Source organism: Poromitra crassiceps, assembly GCF_964638095.1.
Source record: "Poromitra crassiceps genome assembly, chromosome: 1".
In the NCBI taxonomy this organism is placed as follows: Eukaryota; Metazoa; Chordata; class Actinopteri; order Beryciformes; family Melamphaidae; genus Poromitra; species Poromitra crassiceps.
This window is the reverse complement of record NC_139623.1, coordinates 76682255-76704336: the sequence shown is the minus strand read 5'-3', so window position 1 is coordinate 76704336 and position 22082 is coordinate 76682255. Positions and strand designations below refer to the sequence as shown.

Here is a 22082-nt window from a genome sequence, read left to right as displayed (position 1 = left end):
GCCTTGCCTTTACCCACGCTTTTAAATAGGCGTCCTTTTTAGTCAATGAGGCTGTGTACACAGGGCGCCTCAACGTGAACCTTGCGTGTACCCACGCCTTGCCTGAGCTGCGCCGATTTTATCGTTTAGGCATGAGTTCCATTTTCAAACCGACTAGGCGCGTGAAGGCATACTTCTTCTGTCAAGCCATGAAGGAAAAACGCGACAATATCCGTGGGAAATGGCAAAGGCAACTGAATTTCAAAATAAAATGGTGTTACTAAAACAGTGTTGAGCATAGAGAGAGAGAGAGTGATTGACGGGTGGCTATTACGTGGGGCTTTCTCCCCGTCGGTAAACAAATCTTCAGGAGAGAGAATAGCGACTGAAGAAGCAAGATGGACAATGAAAAGTTAATCCACTTAGTACAACAGCATCCAGTTCTCTATGACAGCAGTCACCCAAGAAGGAGACCTGGTTATACATATCCAGCATCAATAGCACATTAAATATATCCGATTTATTTAACCTACCAATGATAATTCGGGACCACACGTGACAAAAAAAAACACTCGGGAGAGAGGAGAGGCGCTTGTAACTCGGCTCAGGTTCAGCGTGGAATAGGCATGCAGTGTGATCGCAAATGCGTGTGATAGGTTCACGCGCAGCTCAAGGTCTGTAGGTGTAGGCGTGGGTTGAGGCAAGGCAAGGCGTAGGTGCCCTGTGTGAACATAGCGTAACTCTACCTCCATCCTTGCTGTTGTGTTTCACTTTACAGGTTCTAGTTCTAACTCTACCTCCATCCTTGCTGTTGTGTTTCAGTTTACAGGTTCTAGTTCTAACTCTACCTCCTTCTTGCTGTTGTGTTTCAGTTTACAGGTTCTAGTTCTAACTCTACCTTCTTCTTGCTATTGTGTTTCAGTTTACAGGTTCTAGTTCCAACTCTACCTCCTTCTTGCTATTGTGTCTCAGTTTACAGGTTCTAGTTCTAACTCTACCTTCTTCTTGCTATTGTGTTTCAGTTTACAGGTTCTAGTTCTAACTCTACCTCCTTCTTGCTGTTGTGTTTCAGTTTACAGGTTCTAGTTCCAACTCTACCTCCTTCTTGCTGTTGTGTTTCAGTTTACAGGTTCTAGTTCTAACTCTACCTCCTTCTTGCTGTTGTGTTTCAGTTTACAGGTTCTAGTTCCAACTCTACCTCCTTCTTGCTGTTGTGTTTCAGTTTACAGGTTCTAGTTCCAACTCTACCTCCTTCTTGCTGTTGTGTTTCACTTTACAGGTTCTAGTTCTAACTCTACCTCCTTCTTGCTGTTGTGTTTCAGTTTACAGGTTCTAGTTCCAACTCTACCTCCTTCTTGCTGTTGTGTTTCAGTTTACAGGTTCTAGTTCTAACTCTACCTCCTTCTTGCTGTTGTGTTTCAGTTTACAGGTTCTAGTTCTGGCTGTTCAGAGCTTAGTGGAGACAATGACCTCCATCTGCCATCAAGACTCCCCCCTCTTTATCCAGTTCCTCTCCCTCTTGACACCCAGCCAAATAGAATGGACGAGAATCAGACAGGCCTTACCGCCTCAGGTGAGTCAGCCAGTCATCTGTTCTTACTTAAAGTCGAACTGAACCTGTTCGTCACGTGCATAATGAGTCCGTTTCAGACTGAAAACATAGTTTGTCTAAGATGACAGGTTGAGAGGCGGGTCATAGTATCATGTCGATGATTTTATTTGACAATTCTGGGGACTGGATTGGGCTTTGGCCAATCCTGGCATATTCCGCCTCCAAATCGAGTGGGATTCAGTGTGTTGTGGGGCTCCCATCGGGAAGAGCCTTTTGACGGGAGGAGTGGAGCTCAGCGACCCGCAGGCAGCCAGCTGCCTTCGTGTTGCCGAGCGGAGAGTGCAGCATGTCGGCCTGGAATCTCCGAAGTGCGACCCCTGACAACCAAGCTCTCGGATGCGCACGCCATTATCGCTGCTGTAACGATACGATATCCCTGGAATGCGCGTTTTCACGAGCCAGTTACATTTCTTTGCATTCTTAGAGATTATAGTTTTTGTTTTTTGTTCATGTTTCTAACAGTTGGCCAAGTTAGTAGTTAGTTTATGGGATAGGAATTCTGCCAGATGACAGGCACTAGGCGCCATTTTCTACTTGATTTGGAAGAGAAAATTATCCTGAAATGAAGATTTGATTGACAGCTGCATGTCGTGATATGATTGGTTGAAATGGGGTAGAAATTTGATAGTACTAGGTGACGTCAGCAAACTGTACATTACTGTTATCAATGAAATCTTGAAAAATGAACTTTTGATGTGGAAAAAGTGTGAAAAACTAAATAAATTAGATTGTTCTGATTTTGTTTTGCATACATTATTAAATAGGTGCACTGCATACCCAGGTATTAGAACTAAAAGAAAAGAAAAGTCATTTTTGGGTTCAGCTCGACTTTAAAGAAAATAACTCATTGAGGCACTGCTATACATTTGGTAACTGTTTAGGGGAGCATTAAGATCTTATCTGATGCTTTAGTGTTTTTACGAGGACTGTGCTTAAATAATATCATGCGCCTAAACTACTTGGCAGATGTGTTGACAGACATTCACATGTCGTTCTTACATCTCCTGCGTGCGTGTTCCCCCTCTCCTCTCCTCTCCTCTCCTCTGCTCTCCTCTCCTCTCCTCCTCTCCTCTCCTCTCCTCTGCAGTGGGTGAAGGGCCCATTGCTGTCCAGCCGTCTTCGAGTCGTTTGTGACTACCCCTGTATGGATGTGTGGAAGTTCCGGGTCTCGACCAGAGTGCCAGCCCACCTATGTGCCTGCGCCCTGTTAGGGAGGGTGGTCCACATTGCTGCAGTCGCACCCTGTGACCAACATGAGGCAGACTCTTCCTCATACCTGCCAAACCTCACGTGCACAGGTATAACTGGGACTATATTCTTGACATTTTTCTTTGTACAGGTATATATATGCTGCGGTGGAACGGCATCCAGTGTTTGCCATTTAATATGTGTGCATGCATGTGCGTTCCTGTTTGCCAGTTGCAGAGCTGCTGTATGCACTACAGTGGTGTAAGGAGGTAGTGATATGTGTGCATATACGTTCCTGTTTGCCAGTTGCAGAGCTGCTGTATGCACTACAGTGGTGTAAGGAGGTAGTGATATGTGTGCATATACGTTCCTGTTTGCCAGTTGCAGAGCTGCTGTATACACTACAGTGGTGTAAGGAGGTAGTGATATGTGTGCATATACGTTCCTGTTTGCCAGTTGCAGAGCTGCTGTATGCACTACAGTGGTGTAAGGAGGTAGTGATATGTGTGCATGTGCGTTCCTGTTTGCCAGTTGCAGAGCTGCTGTATGCACTACAGTGGTGTAAGGAGGTAGTGATATGTGTGCATATACGTTCCTGTTTGCCAGTTGCAGAGCTGCTGTATGCACTACAGTGGTGTAAGGAGGTAGTGATATGTGTGCATGTACGCAGTGGTGTAATGTAACTAAGTATAAATACTTAAGTACAGTACTTACGTATTTTTTCTGAGTATCTGTACTTTACTTGAGTATTTATATTTCTGTCAACTTTCACTTTTACTCCACTACATCTCAAATAAAATGGATACTTTTACTCCACTACATTTCCCCCAAGCATCTTAGTTACAAAGTAAAATCAGAAGAAATTGCGTAGCCTGCCAGCACGATCAGGTTTGGCAAATCAGTGCTCCTAGTTTGCAAGTTACGTTAATCACGATCCACACGCCATTCAATTTGGTGGCTGTAATGCAACATAATGTTGTTTGCCAGCGGCTATAAAAGTCAAGAAGAAGAAATAGACTTCCACTCAAGCCCAGGCATGTCTTTTGCTTGATCTTTTTTTGCAGCATTTACTTGTACTTTTTACTTTCAATACTTAAAGGAGAATTTCGGTTTTTTACACCACGGTCCTCATTTCCAGCTTAAAATATGATGTTTTACTCACCCAAATACCTTTGGTTTCATTCGGATCCCTACAGAAGATCTGTCACACTGAGTACACTCCTCAAACAGCCTATAATTGGAGCATACGGGGCAAGCTCCATGATGCGCTCTGTAAATAACACTTTTTCAGTCACGCCGCGCTCCATATCCTCAATATATGATACATAAATACACGTGAGGCTGTTTGTACGCCTCCGGGCTGTTCAGGTCTCATACGGGGTCTGTGAACCGTGAGAGTTACAGCGTCCACATGAACACCACCAATCACCATTTATTCTCGGCCGTGCAGCGGCTTGTTCGTCCTGCTGTCCCTCTCTCTCCTTGTCCGCTCTTCAATTTCGGCCAACTCTGCAAGCATATACTCTGGCTCAAATCGATAAGGGCGGCCATCGTTTCACAAAATCTTCAAGTTGTTGTGAACAAGACAATAATCACGAGGGGAATATCTCCTGTAACTTCAGAGCAGCCGTTGTTTAAACTCTCACGAGACTTGAACGGGACGAACGAGATTTGGATTCACAGACCCCGTATGAGGAGACCTGAACAGCCCGGAGGCATACAAACAGCCTCACGTGTATTTATGTATCATATATTGAGGATATGGAGCGCGGCGTGACTGAAAAAGTGTTATTTACAGAGCGCATCATGGAGCTTGCCCCGTATGCTCCAATTATAGGCTGTTTGAGGAGTGTACTCAGTGCGACAGATCTTCTGTAGGGATCCGAATGAAACCAAAGGTATTTGGGTGAGTAAAACATCATATTTTAAGCTGGAAATGAGGACCGTGGTGTAAAAAACCGAAATTCTCCTTTAAGTACATTTAATATCAGAAAATTACTTTTGATACTTAAGTAGAGAAAATATCAAGTACTTTAAGACTTTTACTCAAGTAATATTCTAATGAGTGACTTTGACTTTTACCAAAGTCTTTTTCTGGGAAGATATCTTTACTTTTACTTAAGTATGGTTTTCGAGTACTTTATACACCACTGATGTACGTACGTTCCTGTTTGCCAGTTGCAGAGCTGCTGTATGCACTACAGTGGTGTAAGGAGGTGGAGTACAGCCCCGCTGTGGTGTCTGCCTACCACAGCCTGCTGACTGACTGGGGACTGACAAAGGGACTTCACAGCCAGGCTCCAGTTAAAGGCCTGCTGGAGACACTGTACACAAGGTGAGGGTCACTAAGTCACGTCTGGCCTTTAGCTTTAGAAACAATGACGTTCATTTAGAACTGGGCAAAGTATAGGAGTGTTACTCTTTCCAAACAATAATCTGAAACTATTAACATTGTATGTATTGTGCATCATATTGCTGCCCTACAGGTCATTGGAGGAGGGAGGTCTATGGTCTCTGACGCTAGAGAACTACATCCAGACCAACAGCTTGGCAGCCACCGGCAACGCCACCATTAGGAAGCTCTACAGAAGTGCAGACAGGTCAGTAGTTGATTTTATTAGTTCATTTATTATCATGTAAAAAAATAGTTGTCTACATTGTCATATTCAAAACTGTGATTAGGTGTGGATTCTGTTACCCATTTCTGTTTTGGAACCCTTTCCAAGTGAGTAAAATACCCAGATTTGTTACCGTAATCCCCAATTTGAACAAATCCTCTTCTCGAACCCCCTGTCCTCCTCTGTTGATGTCCTACAATTACATCCCATCCCCACTTCCCGTTGTGTTTGTTAACATGGCGGATCGGCACAAGTGTTGGAAAGTGTGGGCACACGTCTCAAAATTAAATGAGAATAGAGCAAAATGCAATATTTGTGAGATGGTCCTGTCGACTAAGGAAGGGGGTGCACATGTCATGAATAAGTATTTATCAACACAGCATGGCATAAAAGTTAACGTTTCATTGTTCTTAAAATGCTTTTGAAAGCCAACTCTAGCCGTGATGTTTCTACTGTCTTTTCTATTCAAAATTGTCTGTTTCTTGTTCAGTTTATTCCCAGTGTCTCCGAGCAAACTGAGCACACTCCAGGTGCTCTGCCCCACCATGACCAAAGAAGACAGAGAGACTCTGACAGATCTGGCCACTGCTGGAATAGTCAACTGGCAAGAGAACAACAGTGAGAACATAATGCGCTCGCTCTCTCTCTCTCTCTCTCTCTCTCTCTCTCTCTCTCTCTCTCGCACACACATATATACACACAGCCACACACACAGTTTCACAAGCAAATCATAATTTGGGGTTATTATGTGTCCCAGATGTGTGCGGGTGTCTGGCGGTGCTGCTGTGCTGTCTGGAAGCAAACACTCCGGTAGAAGAGGAGGTCCTACAGGCTGTCTTGGCCTCCCTGATAGAGTGGAGGAACACCAAGGAGGACTGGTTCCTCTTTAGCAGGTAATGTAATCACAGACAGGCATACTAACAGCCATGCACCATCCTGCCTCTCTATCACCCCATTTAGACCTGGTTTTTAAATGTGACCTGTATCCAGATAACTTATCTGGATACAGGTCACATTTAAAAACCAGTGCTGTTTCTCAATAAGCGTTCTTGTGTGTTCTTGCGTTCTTGTGTCCCTGTGAAACGTCATCAGTCGCAGCCCAAGTACCGTAAATTCCGGACTATAAGCCGCGGCTTTTTTCCCGTTTTTTGGCCCCTGCGGCTTATATAACGGTGCGTCTTATCTATGGATTTTTTCAGAAAAAAAAAAAAAAAAAAAAAAAATCTCTCTTTTTTAGCACTCTTTCTAACTATAAATCCACTTCTGTTTTAATTTCCTCTCTTGCCCTCTTTTCACCACACCGCGGACACTGTGTGCACTGTAAAAATAAACAACGGTGGTGTTGTGTTATGTTGTTTTGTTGAAATGTTGTAATACGGTAAATGGGAGCTTCCTCAAACAGCCATCTCTTCCCGACAATCCCCTCTGTGCGTGACCACTTACATATGGTAATTACGGTAAGCAAACGGCCACTCGGGCAACAACTCCCTCCCCCGACTACCAGGAGAAAATCACAAACTTCGGCGAATTCACACAAAGGAAGATCAAGGAATATTCACAACAAGACGAGCAGTAGAAGCAACACTCTCACTTACCATGGGGAAGGTACGCAGAAATTCACACGAGGCAGCTTTCAAGTTGAAAGCAGTCAATCTCGCATTAAAAGAGAGCAGCCGCCGATCAAACAGAGCAGCCGCGCGTAACCTGGGCAAAAGGGACTGTCCGTCCGGGGGAGAACTACTGAACAACTCCCTCCCGACTATCAGGAGAAAATCACAAACTTCGGCGAATTCACACAAAGGAAGATCACGGAATATTATAGGAGTGTGAAAACATCCACAATTACCAACGGGTTCCAAAACGCTGGACTGCTGCGGGATGAAGAGGATGACGCCACGGGGACTGCCCCCTAGTCCGATACCTCACGAGTCCGATACCTCACGAGTCCGACACCTCATGGTTTTGGGTTAGGGTCTGGGGGAGGTTAGGTTTAGGCGTGGGGGTGGGAGAGGTTAGGTTTTGGGTTAGGGTCTGGGGGATGTTAGGTTTAGGCGTGGGGGTGGGAGAGGTTAGGTTTTGGGTTAGGGTCTGGGGGAAGTTAGCCTCTTTTTTCGGACTCGTGAGGTGTCGGACTCGTGAGGTATCGGACTCGTGCCATGGCACCTGAAGGAGAGAGGAGAGTGGTTGACGAAGCCACCCTGAACCTGTTCGTTTCCGACACTGAAGATGAGGACTTTGGTGGTTTCAGTACGCAGGAAGAAGAGGAAGACGAGGATTAGTGACTTGACTTCTCTGGTTACAGGTTTGCTGCACATATACGGTAGCCTATTGTTGTGTGATTTTGTCTGGGGATTAGTGACCTGACTTTTGTTTTGTTTTGTTGAAATGTTAATAAATGGGAGCTTCCCCAAACAGCGATCTCTTTCCCGACATTCCTCTCTGTGCACGAACCCTTTCATATGGTAATTAAACATCAAAACACCCGCGGCTTATAGTCCGGTGCGGCTTATAGAAGAAAAAAATAGTCAATTTTGGTCCCGCGGCTTATACACCGGTGCGTCTTATAGTCCGGAATTTACGGTACTGTTCCAATACAAAGTTCACATTTCGCCAAGAACGCTTAAAATTCCCGGATGTGTTCTCGACACGCCCACTTTACCAAGGATGCTCTGGTTGGTGACTTGTCAACTTGGCAAGGCAGATATCCCAGCATGCATTTCGGCATAAGCAGAGGCAGAACGCAGCAGAGAAGACGCCATAAGCTCCGGAAAGTTTTTTACAATTTAAAGTTTTATTTCATCACTAAATTAATTTCTGATGACTTTTGATGCCTACAAGCAGGGTAGTAGGTTTCAATAAGTGCCACTTTATGAACATTTATGGCAAAAAATGGCAAAAAGTTCCAGAGCACAATTGGCTGCATCTACATCAGCTGAGCTTTTTATTTGTGTAGTACTGCAGGCGGCCTCTGCGCTGGTATTGCGCAATACTCTCAAGAAAGCATCGTCTCAAACTGCCAACAGCGTCATGTGTGCTTGTGACCTAGCAAGTTCATTCTTCCAAGAACGACTAGCAAGAACGTTCTCCCCAAGAACCCAAGAACAAGAATGCATTCTTGGTATTGAGAAACGGCGCAGGTGTAAATGGGGTCAAATAGATCTGGACACAATGTGAGCCAGACTACCTCCTGATGTGGTCAGACCGATCTGATTACATCCTGATCACACGGTGTGTTTACACCTTGCATTAACATGCGTTTTTCCTTATCCAGAGAACAACCAGATAACTTATCCAGATACAGCTCACATTTAAAACCCAGGTGTAAATAATGGGGTGTCTGTGGATCATTATGTCCACCCATCTATGCTATTTCTACATTTGACACATCTTTCTGTTTCAGTGACCTGTCTAAAGCATCTGCTGCACAGTTGACCCTCACTGTGGAGATGATGCGTTTCCTGTCCTGGCTGGTGACTCATTCTCCTACTGTTCTCGGTGGCAGCCAGTGGGACTTCTTGCTCTGCTCTATGCTAGCCTGGTTGGAGGTAAGATAGGATAGTAACAAATATAAATGTATTATGCCTCCGCCGGTGATAGCCGTCCATCCGTCCGGCTGATGTTCGTTAACGCGATATCTGAGGAACGCCTGACGGAATTTCATCAAATTTGCATCAAACATCGACTTAGACTCAAGGATGAACTGATTAGATTTTGGTGGTCAAAGGTCAAAGGCCAAGGTCACTGTGACCTCTCGAACGCCATTTTCAAGCTTGTTAACGCAATATCTCAGGAATGCCTTGACGGAGTTTCATCAAATTTGCCTCAAACATCGACTTGGACTCAAGGATGAACTGATTAGATTTTCCTGGTTAAAAAGGTCAAGGTCACTGTGACCTCACGGATGCCATTCCCAAGTTCGTTAAAGCGATATCTCAAGAACGGCTTGATGGAATTTCTTCCAATTTGGCTCAAACGTTGACTTGGGTGCAAGGACGAAAGGATTACATTTTGGTGATCAAAGGTCAAGGTCACTGTGACCTCTCCAACGCCATTTTCAAGCTTGTTAACGCCATATCTCAGGAATATCTTGATGGAATTTCATCAAATTAGCCTCAAACATTAACTTGCAATCAAGGTTAAACTGATTAGACTTTGATGGTTAAAGGTCAAAGTTCAAGGTCACTGTGACCTCACACACCCAATTTCCAAGCTATGTAACTCTGTAATCTCAGGAGCGCCTTGACGGAATTTCTTCCAATTTGCCTCAAATGGCGATTTGGACTCGAGAATGAACTAATGGCGGAGGCATAAATCCGCGGTGCGGTCATTCTAGTTTTACTCTCAGGTCGTAGAGCCCAGGTCAGTTGCAGAACACAACGGTACGGACTGAGTGTTTGATGCATGTTATCATATGGTTTTAAATCCAGGCTTTATTTATTTATTTATTTATTATAATGTTGTCAAATGTTGACATTCTCAGGTTTCTTTGGTTATACATTGATTTATTTATTTATTTATTTATTTATTATAATGTTGTCAAATGTTGACATTCACCAGGGTTTCTTTGCTTATACATTTATTTATTTATTTATTATACTGTTGTCAAATGTTGACATTCTCCAGGGTTTCTTTGCTTATACATTTATTTATTTATTTATTTATTTATTTATTTATTATACTGTTGTCAAATGTTGACATTCTCCAGGGTTTCTTTGGTTATACCTTTTCAACAGCTGCAGCTCTTGTTTATTTCTCTGATCTGCTTGTCAGTCACTCATCTTTGTCTTTCTTGCTTCCACTCTCAGACTGCCAGTGAGAATGTGAGTAATCTATGGGACCCGTGGGTGCAGCTGTTTGTGTGTAAGAACGCCGTGCTGATCGTGCAGCTGAACCACTTCTTCACATCATCGCCCCCTGGTGTTCTGGAGAAGCTGCCATCAGAACTGGCTGGTGAATGGCGAGACTTCTTCGTCGAAGGAGTCTATAACCTAATGTTGCCACTGCCTATCAAAATTACAGGTGTGTGTATGTGGGATTGAGTGCGTGTGTGTGCAAAGTGAAAATGAGAGAAGGAAGATACTCACATAGCATCCTTGACATTTTTGTTTTCAGTGTTATATCTAATAGGGGTGGGAATCACCAGATGCCCACGATACGATACTAAAACGATACTTGAGTCACGATACGATAGTATTGCGATATTGCGATATCGCCGATATTGCGATATATTGAATATTGCCATATTTCGATATATTGTCTAACTCCTTTTCCTACCTTTTCCTTGACCTCACCGGAAGTAAAACATGCAGTTTTTTTTTGTTTTGTTTTGTTTTTGCCCCACATGTAGGCTACATTATTAAGCTTCTCTGGACTCAATACGCCACTGCAGGCGCGGACTACAACATCGGGCACTTCGGGCAGATGCCCGGTGGCCTGGCATGGCATGGCCTGCAAAAAAAAAAAAAAACTATGCTTGTCGTCCAAATATCGATACAATATCGTCAGGCAAAATATCGCGATACTATGGTCTATCGATTTTTTCCCCCACCCCTAATATCTAATGTATATACTGTAGTTTACAATTTCCACATGTGGTCAACTAAGATGGATTCTTCTACAGTAATCTGATTGGATCCAGTTGTATTCATTCATGAATGAGCTGTAATGTGTGTTTTGAGCAGTGGCTTGTGGGTGCAACGCTGCAGCTCTAAACGCAGATGTGTGACTGGCTGTGTTTCAGTGGTGCGGACGTACAGCCGAGTCCGGCACTCACAGTTGCTTTTCAGTCGTAGTGTAGAAGGGTGTGTGCACGTGGTTGCTATTCTTTATGGTGACTGGTGACTTTTTTAATGGTAACTCTTCATTATTGCAGACACCTTCACCGAACCGGATGACCCTCTGTTCCCATTGGCTGTACTGCAGTCGGTGGGCGTGGCTCTGACATATGTGCCTGTGCAGCAGCTGAACCAGAACACCCTGCCGGCACGATTCATAGCGGACCAGAAGACCAGCCTGCCAGAGCCCCTCCAGACACTCCTTAACACCCTCTGTCCTCTGCTGCTGTTTAAGGCCCGCCCACTGCAGATGACGGCCTACCACCTACTAGAAAAGTAAACCTTTTGTGTGTGTGTGCGTGTGCGTGTGTGTGTGTGTGTGTGTGTGTGTGTGTGTGTGTGTGTGTGAGCGTGTGCGTGCGTGCGCGCACGTGTCTGTGTGTGTGCGTGTGTGTGTGAGTACTTGCAAGTAAACTTGAGTAAGAGGCTGTTAATTTTTCTTAAAGGGGCCATATTATGCATTTCTTAATTTTGTATCATATACAGTATACAGTATGTTGTTACAATCTTGGATGGTCATATTAAACGTGGGCTAAGCTTCAAATAAATAGGTGAAGGTGTTTGAATGTTACCCCCATGAACCCCCCCTCCCCCTCATGAAGTCTCGTAGACGAGATGGTACAGGATTTGTGCGAGAGCCATAGTCCTAGGTGACATCAGGTATGACTTGTTACCCTGGTGATGCCAAGCATAGCACGGGCCGGCAGCTCGCGCGCGCCCTAGCCTTCACCCGTCCATCCGCCCCTCCCTTCCCTGTTCTGACATTGCTCCAGACACTGCCGACAGTAACGCTGCTAGTTTCCACTCGTCTCGGCCGTATCTGCCTTTCACTTTAATTGTGTTTATCTGAGTATTTCCTGATAGAAGTCCTGGTTAAAAGCTGTAGCGTTAGCTGTAAGCAGTGTCCAGTCGTTTAAAGTCAGTGAGTTTCCTTGTTGGGTTGCCAACCTAACCCCGCGTCACCAGGCTCTCTCCAGCCTGGCTGTCTGGGACTAACTAACACAACAGTCGTCTCATGGAATAACGGATTCCAGACCGCAAAAACAAGGAGACGACTTGGAAGTGAGCCAGGATGTAGGACTTAAGTGGTAAGTTCTGAAAATGTGTCTAATTCCAGCATCGGTTGTGTACCAATGTGCTGCTAGGAAGCGCTAACGTTACTTACCAGCTAAGTAACGTTAGCACTTGCTATATGTTAGCCTAGCAGCACAGCTGCCTCTCATAGACATAATGAACAACCGATATCGCGTTAATAGCTGGAATGACGAAGGCACACATTTTCAGAACTTGTAACGTTAGTCCAACTTGCTGACTTCTCCAAGTCCTCATTTTTGTTTGGTCCATGTAGCCTTTGCTAGGAGAGGCCGACTTATCGTCACAAGCATTTGGGAAGTTAGCTAACTAGCTACATTAGCTGTTATTTTGTTCAGTTGTGGCTTGAATGTGACGATGTTGATTAGTGTGAAGCTCCCCGGGCAGGCCGCGGTAAGAGAATCCCTGCTCGGCCAGCCACCGAAGGAAATGTCCCGGCGCAGCCCGGGCCTAGCGGAGCTGTTGACAGCTAGGGGGATGTTGATATATCAATTGATAGCTTGCTCGTTACGTCCAAGTCACGTTTGTCATCGATGGTCAAATTCGTTTGACAATCCGTTGCTCGTTGATATAACGCTAGTCTCTTAAAACAGACTGTCTCATCTACATCCGGCGAATGCAGCTATACACAGTGGGAAAAAAACCTTCAGACTGGAAGGAAGTTCGACAAAATCCGACCAATCACGGCACGTGTGTCCACGAAAAACAATTCTGATTGGACTAATGAGTGGAAGACCCGCCTTAAAAAAATTCTGATTGGACTAATGAGCGGAAGACCCGCCTTTCTGCTTCCCATTCCGGTTGGTGCATGATTCTCCCCCACGAAGTACAGACGGTATGGCGGAAGCATTTGAAAATTGCGGAAGCCAACTCGTCTGTTCTAAGAGACTAATATAATGCTAATTGTTTTACAACTACCAAATTTAGTAGCCAAATCAGAGATCGCCTGTCTGTTTCTGTTAGATAGATAGATAGATAGATAGATAGGTAGATAGATAGATAGATAGATAGATAGATAGATAGATAGATAGATAGATAGTAGGGCTGTGGCGATTCACTTATCTCCCGATTCGATACTATCACGATTCTTGGTTGCCGATTCGATTTATATTGCGATTCTTAACACATTCACTGCCAGCCGTTTTTTTTTTACTGTAGGTAGCTTCTGCCAAGCCGTTTTTTGAGGATTCTGGCTCATTTTACAAGAGCCGAGGATAATTTTCTGCTTGGACTTTGTGAACACGAAGTTCACAAAAGTACTAATAGAATGTGTGCTTTCTCCGTCTAAAAGAGTTAGTTTGTAGAGTTAGTAGTTATGTAGATATTAGCCGTTGAGTACAGCATGGTTTCAGCGTCTGAGACAGGAAGCTGAGATAATCGCAGTTTTGTGAAATTCAATCAAACAGGCAGAACAGTCACTTTAACCATTTATTTTTGGCATCAGTGAGAGATCAGACATCTGAACAATATAGTTCTGAACACCCTCTCCTTCAAACTCCTCCCTCCGTGGGCGTGTCTGGTGGCGTTTGTCACAAGCCAGTTTCTCCTGTCTGTCTGAGCAGTGAGCAGCCTCCCTCTCTGGCGGCCCCTCGTCGGCGAGTGTGGCGAGTGTGGACTGTGGATGGGGCTCAATCGTTTCTTGGATTTTCGGTTGAGAGCTTTGATGAAGCTTTGTGCGATTCTAGGCTTTATGCTGCCCACCCAGTCTATTTTTGGAACCCCCCACCGTTGTGCGCCCGTGTGCAGCAGCGTGAAAGCTTTTTCGCCTACAGTATGAGAATGAGGCTCGTTCGTTTCTGGGTTTTCGGAATGCGTGCGATTCTGGCCTTTCTGCGGGTGTTTCAAAGTGTGTTTCACCCATAATCTATTATGCAAATTTGCAATCCCCCACGCCAGCACCCAGGCACCGCTCTCCGCTCTCGGTGTGCTGCTGCTGGCGCGGCCGCTCTCGGGCGAGTCTGGTGACTGATGACTGTAAAATCGCCAAGCCATTTCCTTGAGAATGGCTTCCTCCCGCGGCTGTTTTTGGTTGGCTTTCTCTCTGTCGGGAGAGCACTGTCGCCACTTAGTTGGTCGGTAAAATAGATTATACACATTCAATACTTCCAATATTTTTATAGGAGACGTGGGGGGCATTGATCCACGTAGCACCGTCAAAAAAAAAAAAAAAAATTTTTGACGAGTCAACTCGTCATTGGCAGTCAACCGTTGGATTGTGTTTGACGAGTCAACTCGTCATTGGCAGTGAACGTGTTAAGTATTGCGATTCTACGATTATTGCGATTCGATATTACGATTTATTGCGATTTTTGTTTATTTTTTTCTTTTATTTTTTCAGTTTGTTTGCTTTTTTACACTAGATTAGAGCATGGGAAAAGTTGAATCATACACTAGAGACTGTATATTATATCATGAGTAGGGCTGGGCGATATAGTTAAACAGGGGCGGACTGGGATCATAATTCAGGCCGGGCATTAGATACCAAGCAGGCCAGGCCGATATGGGCCGACGCTCGTGAAATTTGGGCCGTTTGAAGCCCAATTTGGGCTGTTTGAAGCCAGATTTGGGCCGTTTGAAGTCCAATTTTACAATGAGATGCACCCACTTTAACCCTGAAGTGTAATTATTACTTCAGACTAACTAATAAAGTAATAAAACCACTAGTAAAGCAGTAGGCGGCGTCTGGCCTGCAGTGAGTGGCCTGACTGCAAGCACCAATTTTTTTTTTTTTTTTTTTTTTTGCGATTATCGATTCTGGAATAAAAGATCGATTAAAAAAATCGTGACATTAAAAATCGCGATACTTAGGTGAATCGATTTTTTCCCCCACCCCTAATAGATAGATATATAGATAGATAGACAGATACTGTAGACAGACAGACAGACAGATAATAGATATTGTAGTTAGCTTCCTGCTTCAGCACTGTACCAGAGATTTTCATCTGCCATTTATTTCCTCATAGACGTAGAAATGCTTATAAAAGAAGTTGTACTTGTTCAAACCAAACGGTTCAGCATAGCAAAACGCAGAAGAAGACTAAAACAAGAGCGTTTCAGAAGAGAGGGTGAACTGAAGGGGGCTATGAGAGCCAGTACAAGATAAACAATGATTTCTTTTTAACTATGAAGTAAGTTATAAGTAAGTTAAGTTATAAGTTATCCTTTATTTATCCCCTTGGGGAAATTCATCCTCTGCATTTGACCCATCCTCTACTAGGAACCTTCCTAGAACTAGGACCAGTGCTCAAACTGTTCTTCTCCCGCTGGAGTGGGCAGAGTTCCGGAGAACAGACGTAGGCGGCGAAAACTAACATGCTCAGCAGCAGCAGCAGCAGCAGCAGCAGCAGGATGGGGATGAAGAGGACAGACAGGATGGGGATTCCAGTGAGGCCTCCAGCCAGCTGTCCAGAGGACTGCAGAAAGAGCCCAGAAAGACTCTGAGATGACATTGGAGCAAAATCATGGTTCTGCCCTTGTGTCGCTCCGAACAGCCTCATGCCTATGGATCTGCGTGGAAAACTGGGATCAATAGTAGGAGAATGTTCTGGTTGGAATAGCAAAATAATGAATTGCATAGGTGTTACAGAGAGCCGATGTCGGCCATGTTGGCTCGGCAGAGGGGACAGGTGGAGTTATCCTTTAGCCAACGGTCAATACACTGGACGTGGTAGTCATGCAAACAAGGCAGTATCCTCACTTTCTCCCTATCGGTGTAGTCACAGAGGCAGATGTGACACTGGTTCTTCCCGGCGCTGTGGGCAGAATGGTAGGTTTTGGTGGGAAACCTTTTCTGGCAGTCGGGGCAGGTGGCGACCTTATGGTCGGGCGAGGCACAATAAAGGCAGAGGTTGTTGCGGACACGGCGTTGTCTCTCCTCATCGGTGAGATGGTCCCTGCCCAGTTGCTTGTGTCCCAACCTTGGGACCGACGGAGAGGCAGAGCTAGTAAAAACGACCGCGGTAGGTGGGGGGGCAGGACTAGGTACGGTATCTATGCTGTAGGTCGGCGACCTCACGACACTCCTGCATCGCTTGGTCCGGCCGAGGCTGAACATGTAGTGCCCTTATCAGCCCCTCCACGACTCCCACCAACCCGTGAGTATCTGGACATGGAAACTGAGATGGAGCACTGGCTCACCACAGAGAGATTTGGTCCGCAATTCCGATGGCCAAATCTATCACCCCGTCCAAGGAAAGTAAACCACCCCGGAGAGCCATCTCCCTCCCAACCTCACTGTTCAACCCATTTTGAAAAGCCGTGGCCAGGGCACTATCATTCCAACCTGACTCTACTGCCAAGCTACGAAACTGGACGACAAACTCACGGACTGAAAGTCCTCCCTGACGGAGCTTTATAAGCTGCTGACCGGCCTGCTGGCCTCGCACCGGAAGATCGTAAACTCTCCTGAGTTCGCCAGAGCAAGCAGCAAAAGACAAGGCAAGCGGGGAGCCTTGCTCGAAGAGAGCATTAAACAACCTGAGCGGAGGGCCCTCCAACAGGTTGGCCAGGAATGCTATCTTTGCCCCTTCAGTGGCATATCGTATAGGTTGAGCGCTAAACGCCAACTGGCACTGGGTTAGGAACTGACGGCAAGAATTGGGGTCCCCAGAATACTTAGTGGGTGAGGGAATGTGGGGTTCAGGCGTGGGGGCAGCAGGGAGCATGGCCGCCCTGGAAACTCCCGGGACAACAGATGCCGTGGCAGAAGGAGTAGGAGGTACAGGAGCAGTAGGGAATAACCTTCGGAGGTCATCCACCGCCATGCCTTCGGCCCGCAGAAAACCTGTGAGCCTCTCCTTGAAATCGTCACCATACTCAGCAGCACCTAGCAGGGGTACGTGCTGTGGCTCAACCAGCTGCTGCGAAGCAGGCACAGTGGGGGCAAGGGGCATGGCTGCACTGGAAACCTCCAGTGTTTGGGTTGGGGCAACGATCTGCTCAGGGGGAGAGGGAGCGGAAGGCTGCGGAAAGACACCCCCCTCTGGCCGGGCGGACCAGTCGTCGAGCCGATCTAGCCGGTTCACCAGGAGGGCGAGCTGACCGACCTCAGAAGCCAGATCCCTCTGGGTGTCAAGCAGGCCAGAAAGAATGTTCGTGGTGTGCGTTTGCAGGGTCTGCACCGCTGTCAGCTCTGTTTGTAAGGTCTCCACGGTGACAAGACATCTCGTTGATTCGCCTAGTGGGCCACCTGAAGGGGCCGGCGGGAAAACTGGCGTCTCAGGGTCTTCCTCCTTGATCGGTGGAACCTTATCCGCTAAACCCATTTCTGAGTTGTTCATACTGTTAGGGTTGCTGTGAGACATGTGGATTTAGGTGCGGATACTTAATGTCCAAGACACACTTGGTAACTGAAGTCTCGATAACTAGGAACGCTGTAGCACTTGATAGCTGAGTCGAAAAGATGGGAACTGTTGCAGAAGGTTGTCGTGAGGTTAGTCTATGAACAACTGCAGAGGACTTGCAGAGCAAACCTTTATAGGTCCCGAATATGACATCACCTTGTGTTATGACATCATCAGTGAGACCATCAGAGAGGCATGATTCAAGACACTTATGAATCATGACATCATCGCCTTCTGTGACATCATCAGTGATCTATGACATCATAGTAGGAATGATGACATCATCTAACACCCCCTAGGGGGGTGCGTGGGCATGCCCCCCCACGAGATTTTTTTTAAACATTTTAAAGTAAAATACATGAATTTGGTGTACTTTGAGAAAGCTTAAGAGCAAAATGAAAAGGCTAGATCTATGAAGAACATGTCATCATTACTGTGCTGTGGGTTTACAATGACAAACTAAATTTCTCCCTACAGTATAGGTCAGGGATACTCAACTTGCTTTGACACTTTCGTGAAATGATAGAAGGCCCGAGGGGCCAGTTAATAAACAAACAATATACATTTTTCTGTAGCGGATTGTAGGTTTTTGGGGTGTCAGCCGGAGTTTAGGCTGACAATGTTGTGCACACCGGATAGTTAGTTAGGTTAAGTAAGTTAAGCGGTATTTGACAATTTAGCAGCTAAATCATAGATTATTGAAAGATATTCCATATTCCATGCTGAAATGCTATAACAGAAGTATTGGCCAGAATGACATGAACATTTATTGGACACTTATTCAGCGGGTATCTTGCATGTTGCGTTCAGGTGCACTGTAAAAAAAAAAAAAAAAAAAAAAAAAAAATTGGTCAACATCTTTTTGTGGCAGTCAAAATCCTTTTGTGGCGGCCCGCCACAAATTCCTTTATGTATGGGAAACACTGCCACTGCATACCATGCAAAAGCCCAAATAACACCATGGCCCTGACTCAAATATGTACTAAATAATTAAATCAAGGCCATAGTGTCATTAAAGCCCTTACATGGCATGCAGCAATCCGATGTCTCCCATACTAATATTTACAATAATCCAATTATTAATAGTGGTTTGTCAAAAACACACCTACATGTATGAAAAAATTACACCACATAATAAACCACCGCCATACCATATATTTCAATAGCCTATTTATTGTGCATGCAAATAATAAACATGATGACATTCATTATTACACAGGACAAGATGTTACTATCCCTTCCTTGTGCCAAAATCCGAGGTAAAACACATTTAGAAGCCCAGGATTATTAGCCCACATACAGCACACTACAGTTGATGTGCAGTGCACTAAAGTAGACTGAACACAAAATGAAATGACTCAATACACCTTGGCAGAGTTCTGCTAAATAAATAGAAAAGGAGAAAATGTGCTCAGTAGGTTACTGAGTGCATTTTTCCTGATGTTTTAGGTTTTTGCCATGGTATCGTTTCAGTATCGGTATCGAGATACGTGACATCCCTAGTGTCTTATTCCCCACATGTGCTGCATACTGATACATCATCAATTTTGGTCTTGAGATTTCGATCACGTTATGTTTGTACTGTACAAAGAAAATCTCTACCATAATTTTGATTATGGGTTTGAGGCTGTGGCAGTCAATAAGGAGAGCAGGAGAATTACAATGCATTGTCTGATTCCTCATCATAAAGCTTCCATTGTCTTGATAGTCTGATTCTTCATCATAAAGCTTCCATTGTCTTGATAGTCTGATTCCTGATGTTAATTTTGGAGACTGGAAAAGAATTAGAGAGGAAAAATGCTTCATGCGCCAACGGAAGCAGTGCAACATGAAAGTCAAGTAAACAGTCTTGAGCATAAAAATATAATTGAATGATAAGTTGAAGAAAGTCATGTTTTGTTTGCCTGTGAAATGCCTGAGTCAAAATAAACACAAAATAATGTATAGAATTAGAAAATAGAAATGGCTTGATTGCAGTCATAACTGTGGAATAACCAATACCTTAAAATAATATGGTCTCCTCATTTTGTCTCAAACTATTGATCTCTCTCAAATATCCCCTTTGTTTCAGATTACACACTCATCCTGACAAACTTTGGGGTCCCCAGAGACTAGGTTGGGAATGAGTGCTTACCTACAGGAGCCACTACTGCCTTATGCTTACCTACAGGAGCCACTACTGCCTTATGCTTACTTACAGGAGCCACTACTGTCTTATGCTTACCTACAGGAGCCACTACTAATAGCAGTTAACAAAAAAAACGATTTAAACGATTTAAACGATAAAAAAAAAAAAAAAAACGATTGCTTAACATAACATAACATAACATAATTGCTTTTTGTCAAAACAGGGTAATGCCTCAACTGCCTGAGTGTGATGGAGAAGGAGACAACAGCAAGTCTGATGATGATACAGAGGAGCCATGCCTGTAAGTCATACTACTGTGGTCTTTTACACCTAAAAGACTCATAGTTGAAGTGGTGTGTGTGTGTGTGTGTGTGTGTGTGTGTGTGTGTGTGTGTGTGTGTGTGTGTGTGTGTGTGTGTGTGTGTAGCGCCGCTGCTGGCCATTAGGGTGCCCTAAGCATTTTTTTCATTGTGCCCCCACGCCCTACCAAGAAAAATTCACAAATGCAATCGTTCATGTGTGTGTGTGTATATACAGTATATTGAGAAATCTGGTAATAGTAATTTCGTTATGTTTTACTTGAGATGCCTGAATTATTTCACGTTAGAAGCAGAGGCGCTTTATTTTGAAACTCCAAGAAGGAAGTATCTGCCGTATGCAGGGAAGTACAGTAGCTTAACTACAAAAATAGTGTCTTGCAAGATGGACTGAAAAGTCAGCTGTTTATCTCCCTTTCTGCTGCAGCATGTTGAAGAAATACATGTTCAGTTTGAACAACACCCGTTCTGATCATTATAGAGCAAGATGATCGCTTCCTCTACAAAACACTGTATTTACGCAGGCTACGTTACATATTTGCGGGAATGGGAGGAATCTCGCACTTGTACTGATGTCCAGCATGACTGGTGACGAGGGAAACGTGAGTTTGTTTACTGCGTTGCATGTCATTAACGAGGAGATCCCGCAACTTTCTTTTAAGGGGGCACCGTGGCCAGTTCAAAAATGCCAAACTGGCCATGTGGAGAGTTAATTTTAGCAGGGGCATCCACCACATTGTCTGTTTGACCGTGGTATTCCTGCTCTGGATGATGCCCTAGGCGACACTTGGTGCCCTACGCTCAGTGCGTTGTGCGCGTGTAGGGAGCGGCGGCCCTGTGTGTGTGTGTGCATGCGCGTCATTTGTCTGTCTGTGTGAATGCATCATACAGTTTACTGACTTGTGTTCAGGTCTCCCCCAGGACCTCTGATGGCCATCCTGTCGGCCTGTGAGGAGCTGTGTGAGACTATCCTGGCAGCGGTCCAGGTGGGAGAGTTGGCTGTGGTCCAGCCTCTCAGTGTGGAGTACTCGTGTATGCTGGGATACCTGCTGGCCTGGAAGCTCCTCCTCACCTTCTTCAAATCCTCACCCTCCCACGTGAGTCAGGGCAAGAGCTGGTTCCAGAGAGAGCTTCTTCTCTGTGATCACAGATCAAATGTTTTGGTTGCATTTTTTCTGTTTTCGCGCATGTCTTGCTGTGTGTATGTATGAGATTGCATGCAAGCAAACGGATTAGAAATTGAGACAGTGCGTTCCGGTGACACTGAAGACTCTTCTTTTTAAGACAATGGGGGAAAAATCTATATCCAGGCAAGGAATGCCCCAATTTTACCAAGCAACCATAGAGAGCATCCTCACCTTCCCAATAACTGTATGGTATGGGAATTGTGTGCGTACTGCATCCAGAATTATTTGATATTATATTTGATACTTGAATCTACCAAACCAGACTACAGAAGAAGAGCCTTATTGGTAAGGACCTCTCTCACCCAGGTAAGCCAACCTTTAAAATTCCTACCATCTTTTAAAAGACTCTGTAGCATTAGAACTTCCAGGTTCCAACATAGCACTGATCCAGAGGCTGTCTGCCTCTTGAACTTTTCTACGGAGGCACTAGAGACTCTTTATTCGATTTGTGCAATATGACAGCTATTGTATAGTTGTTTTATACAGTTTCTATCCCCAGTGTACATATTTCCTAGTTTATGGTATTTTCGTTGTGGCATTGTATTTTGATTTATGGTATTTTATTGCTTCTTCTGTGAAAGAGCTGTTGCACACCTAAAAAAACTTTAAATCAGGTGCGTAGGATGGAAAATGAACTAAAAGTAGAGAAAATCCCGCATGACACTGACCTTACTGGTAAACTCTTTATTAGAAGATAAATAGGGAAAACAACGTTTCGGTGCTAGACCTTCATCAGGTTTTAAAAGATTTTAAAACCTGATGAAGGTCTAGCACCGAAACGTTGT

General features: G+C 44.7%; 1 protein-coding gene across 1 annotated transcript in view; it reads left to right on the top strand.

The window, feature by feature from the left end:
- The window catches only part of ltn1 (listerin E3 ubiquitin protein ligase 1), a 74663-nt gene that overhangs the window by 41333 nt on the left and 11248 nt on the right, over positions 1-22082 (top strand). Inside the window, exons 17-27 of the mRNA XM_083634523.1 lie at positions 1402-1552; positions 2679-2889; positions 4958-5114; positions 5266-5379; positions 5888-6015; positions 6155-6290; positions 8798-8942; positions 10203-10416; positions 11270-11507; positions 20017-20094; positions 21021-21207. Coding sequence (XP_083490649.1) covers positions 1402-1552; positions 2679-2889; positions 4958-5114; positions 5266-5379; positions 5888-6015; positions 6155-6290; positions 8798-8942; positions 10203-10416; positions 11270-11507; positions 20017-20094; positions 21021-21207 — 1759 coding nt within the window. The remainder of the gene's footprint in view (positions 1-1401; positions 1553-2678; positions 2890-4957; positions 5115-5265; positions 5380-5887; positions 6016-6154; positions 6291-8797; positions 8943-10202; positions 10417-11269; positions 11508-20016; positions 20095-21020; positions 21208-22082) is intronic.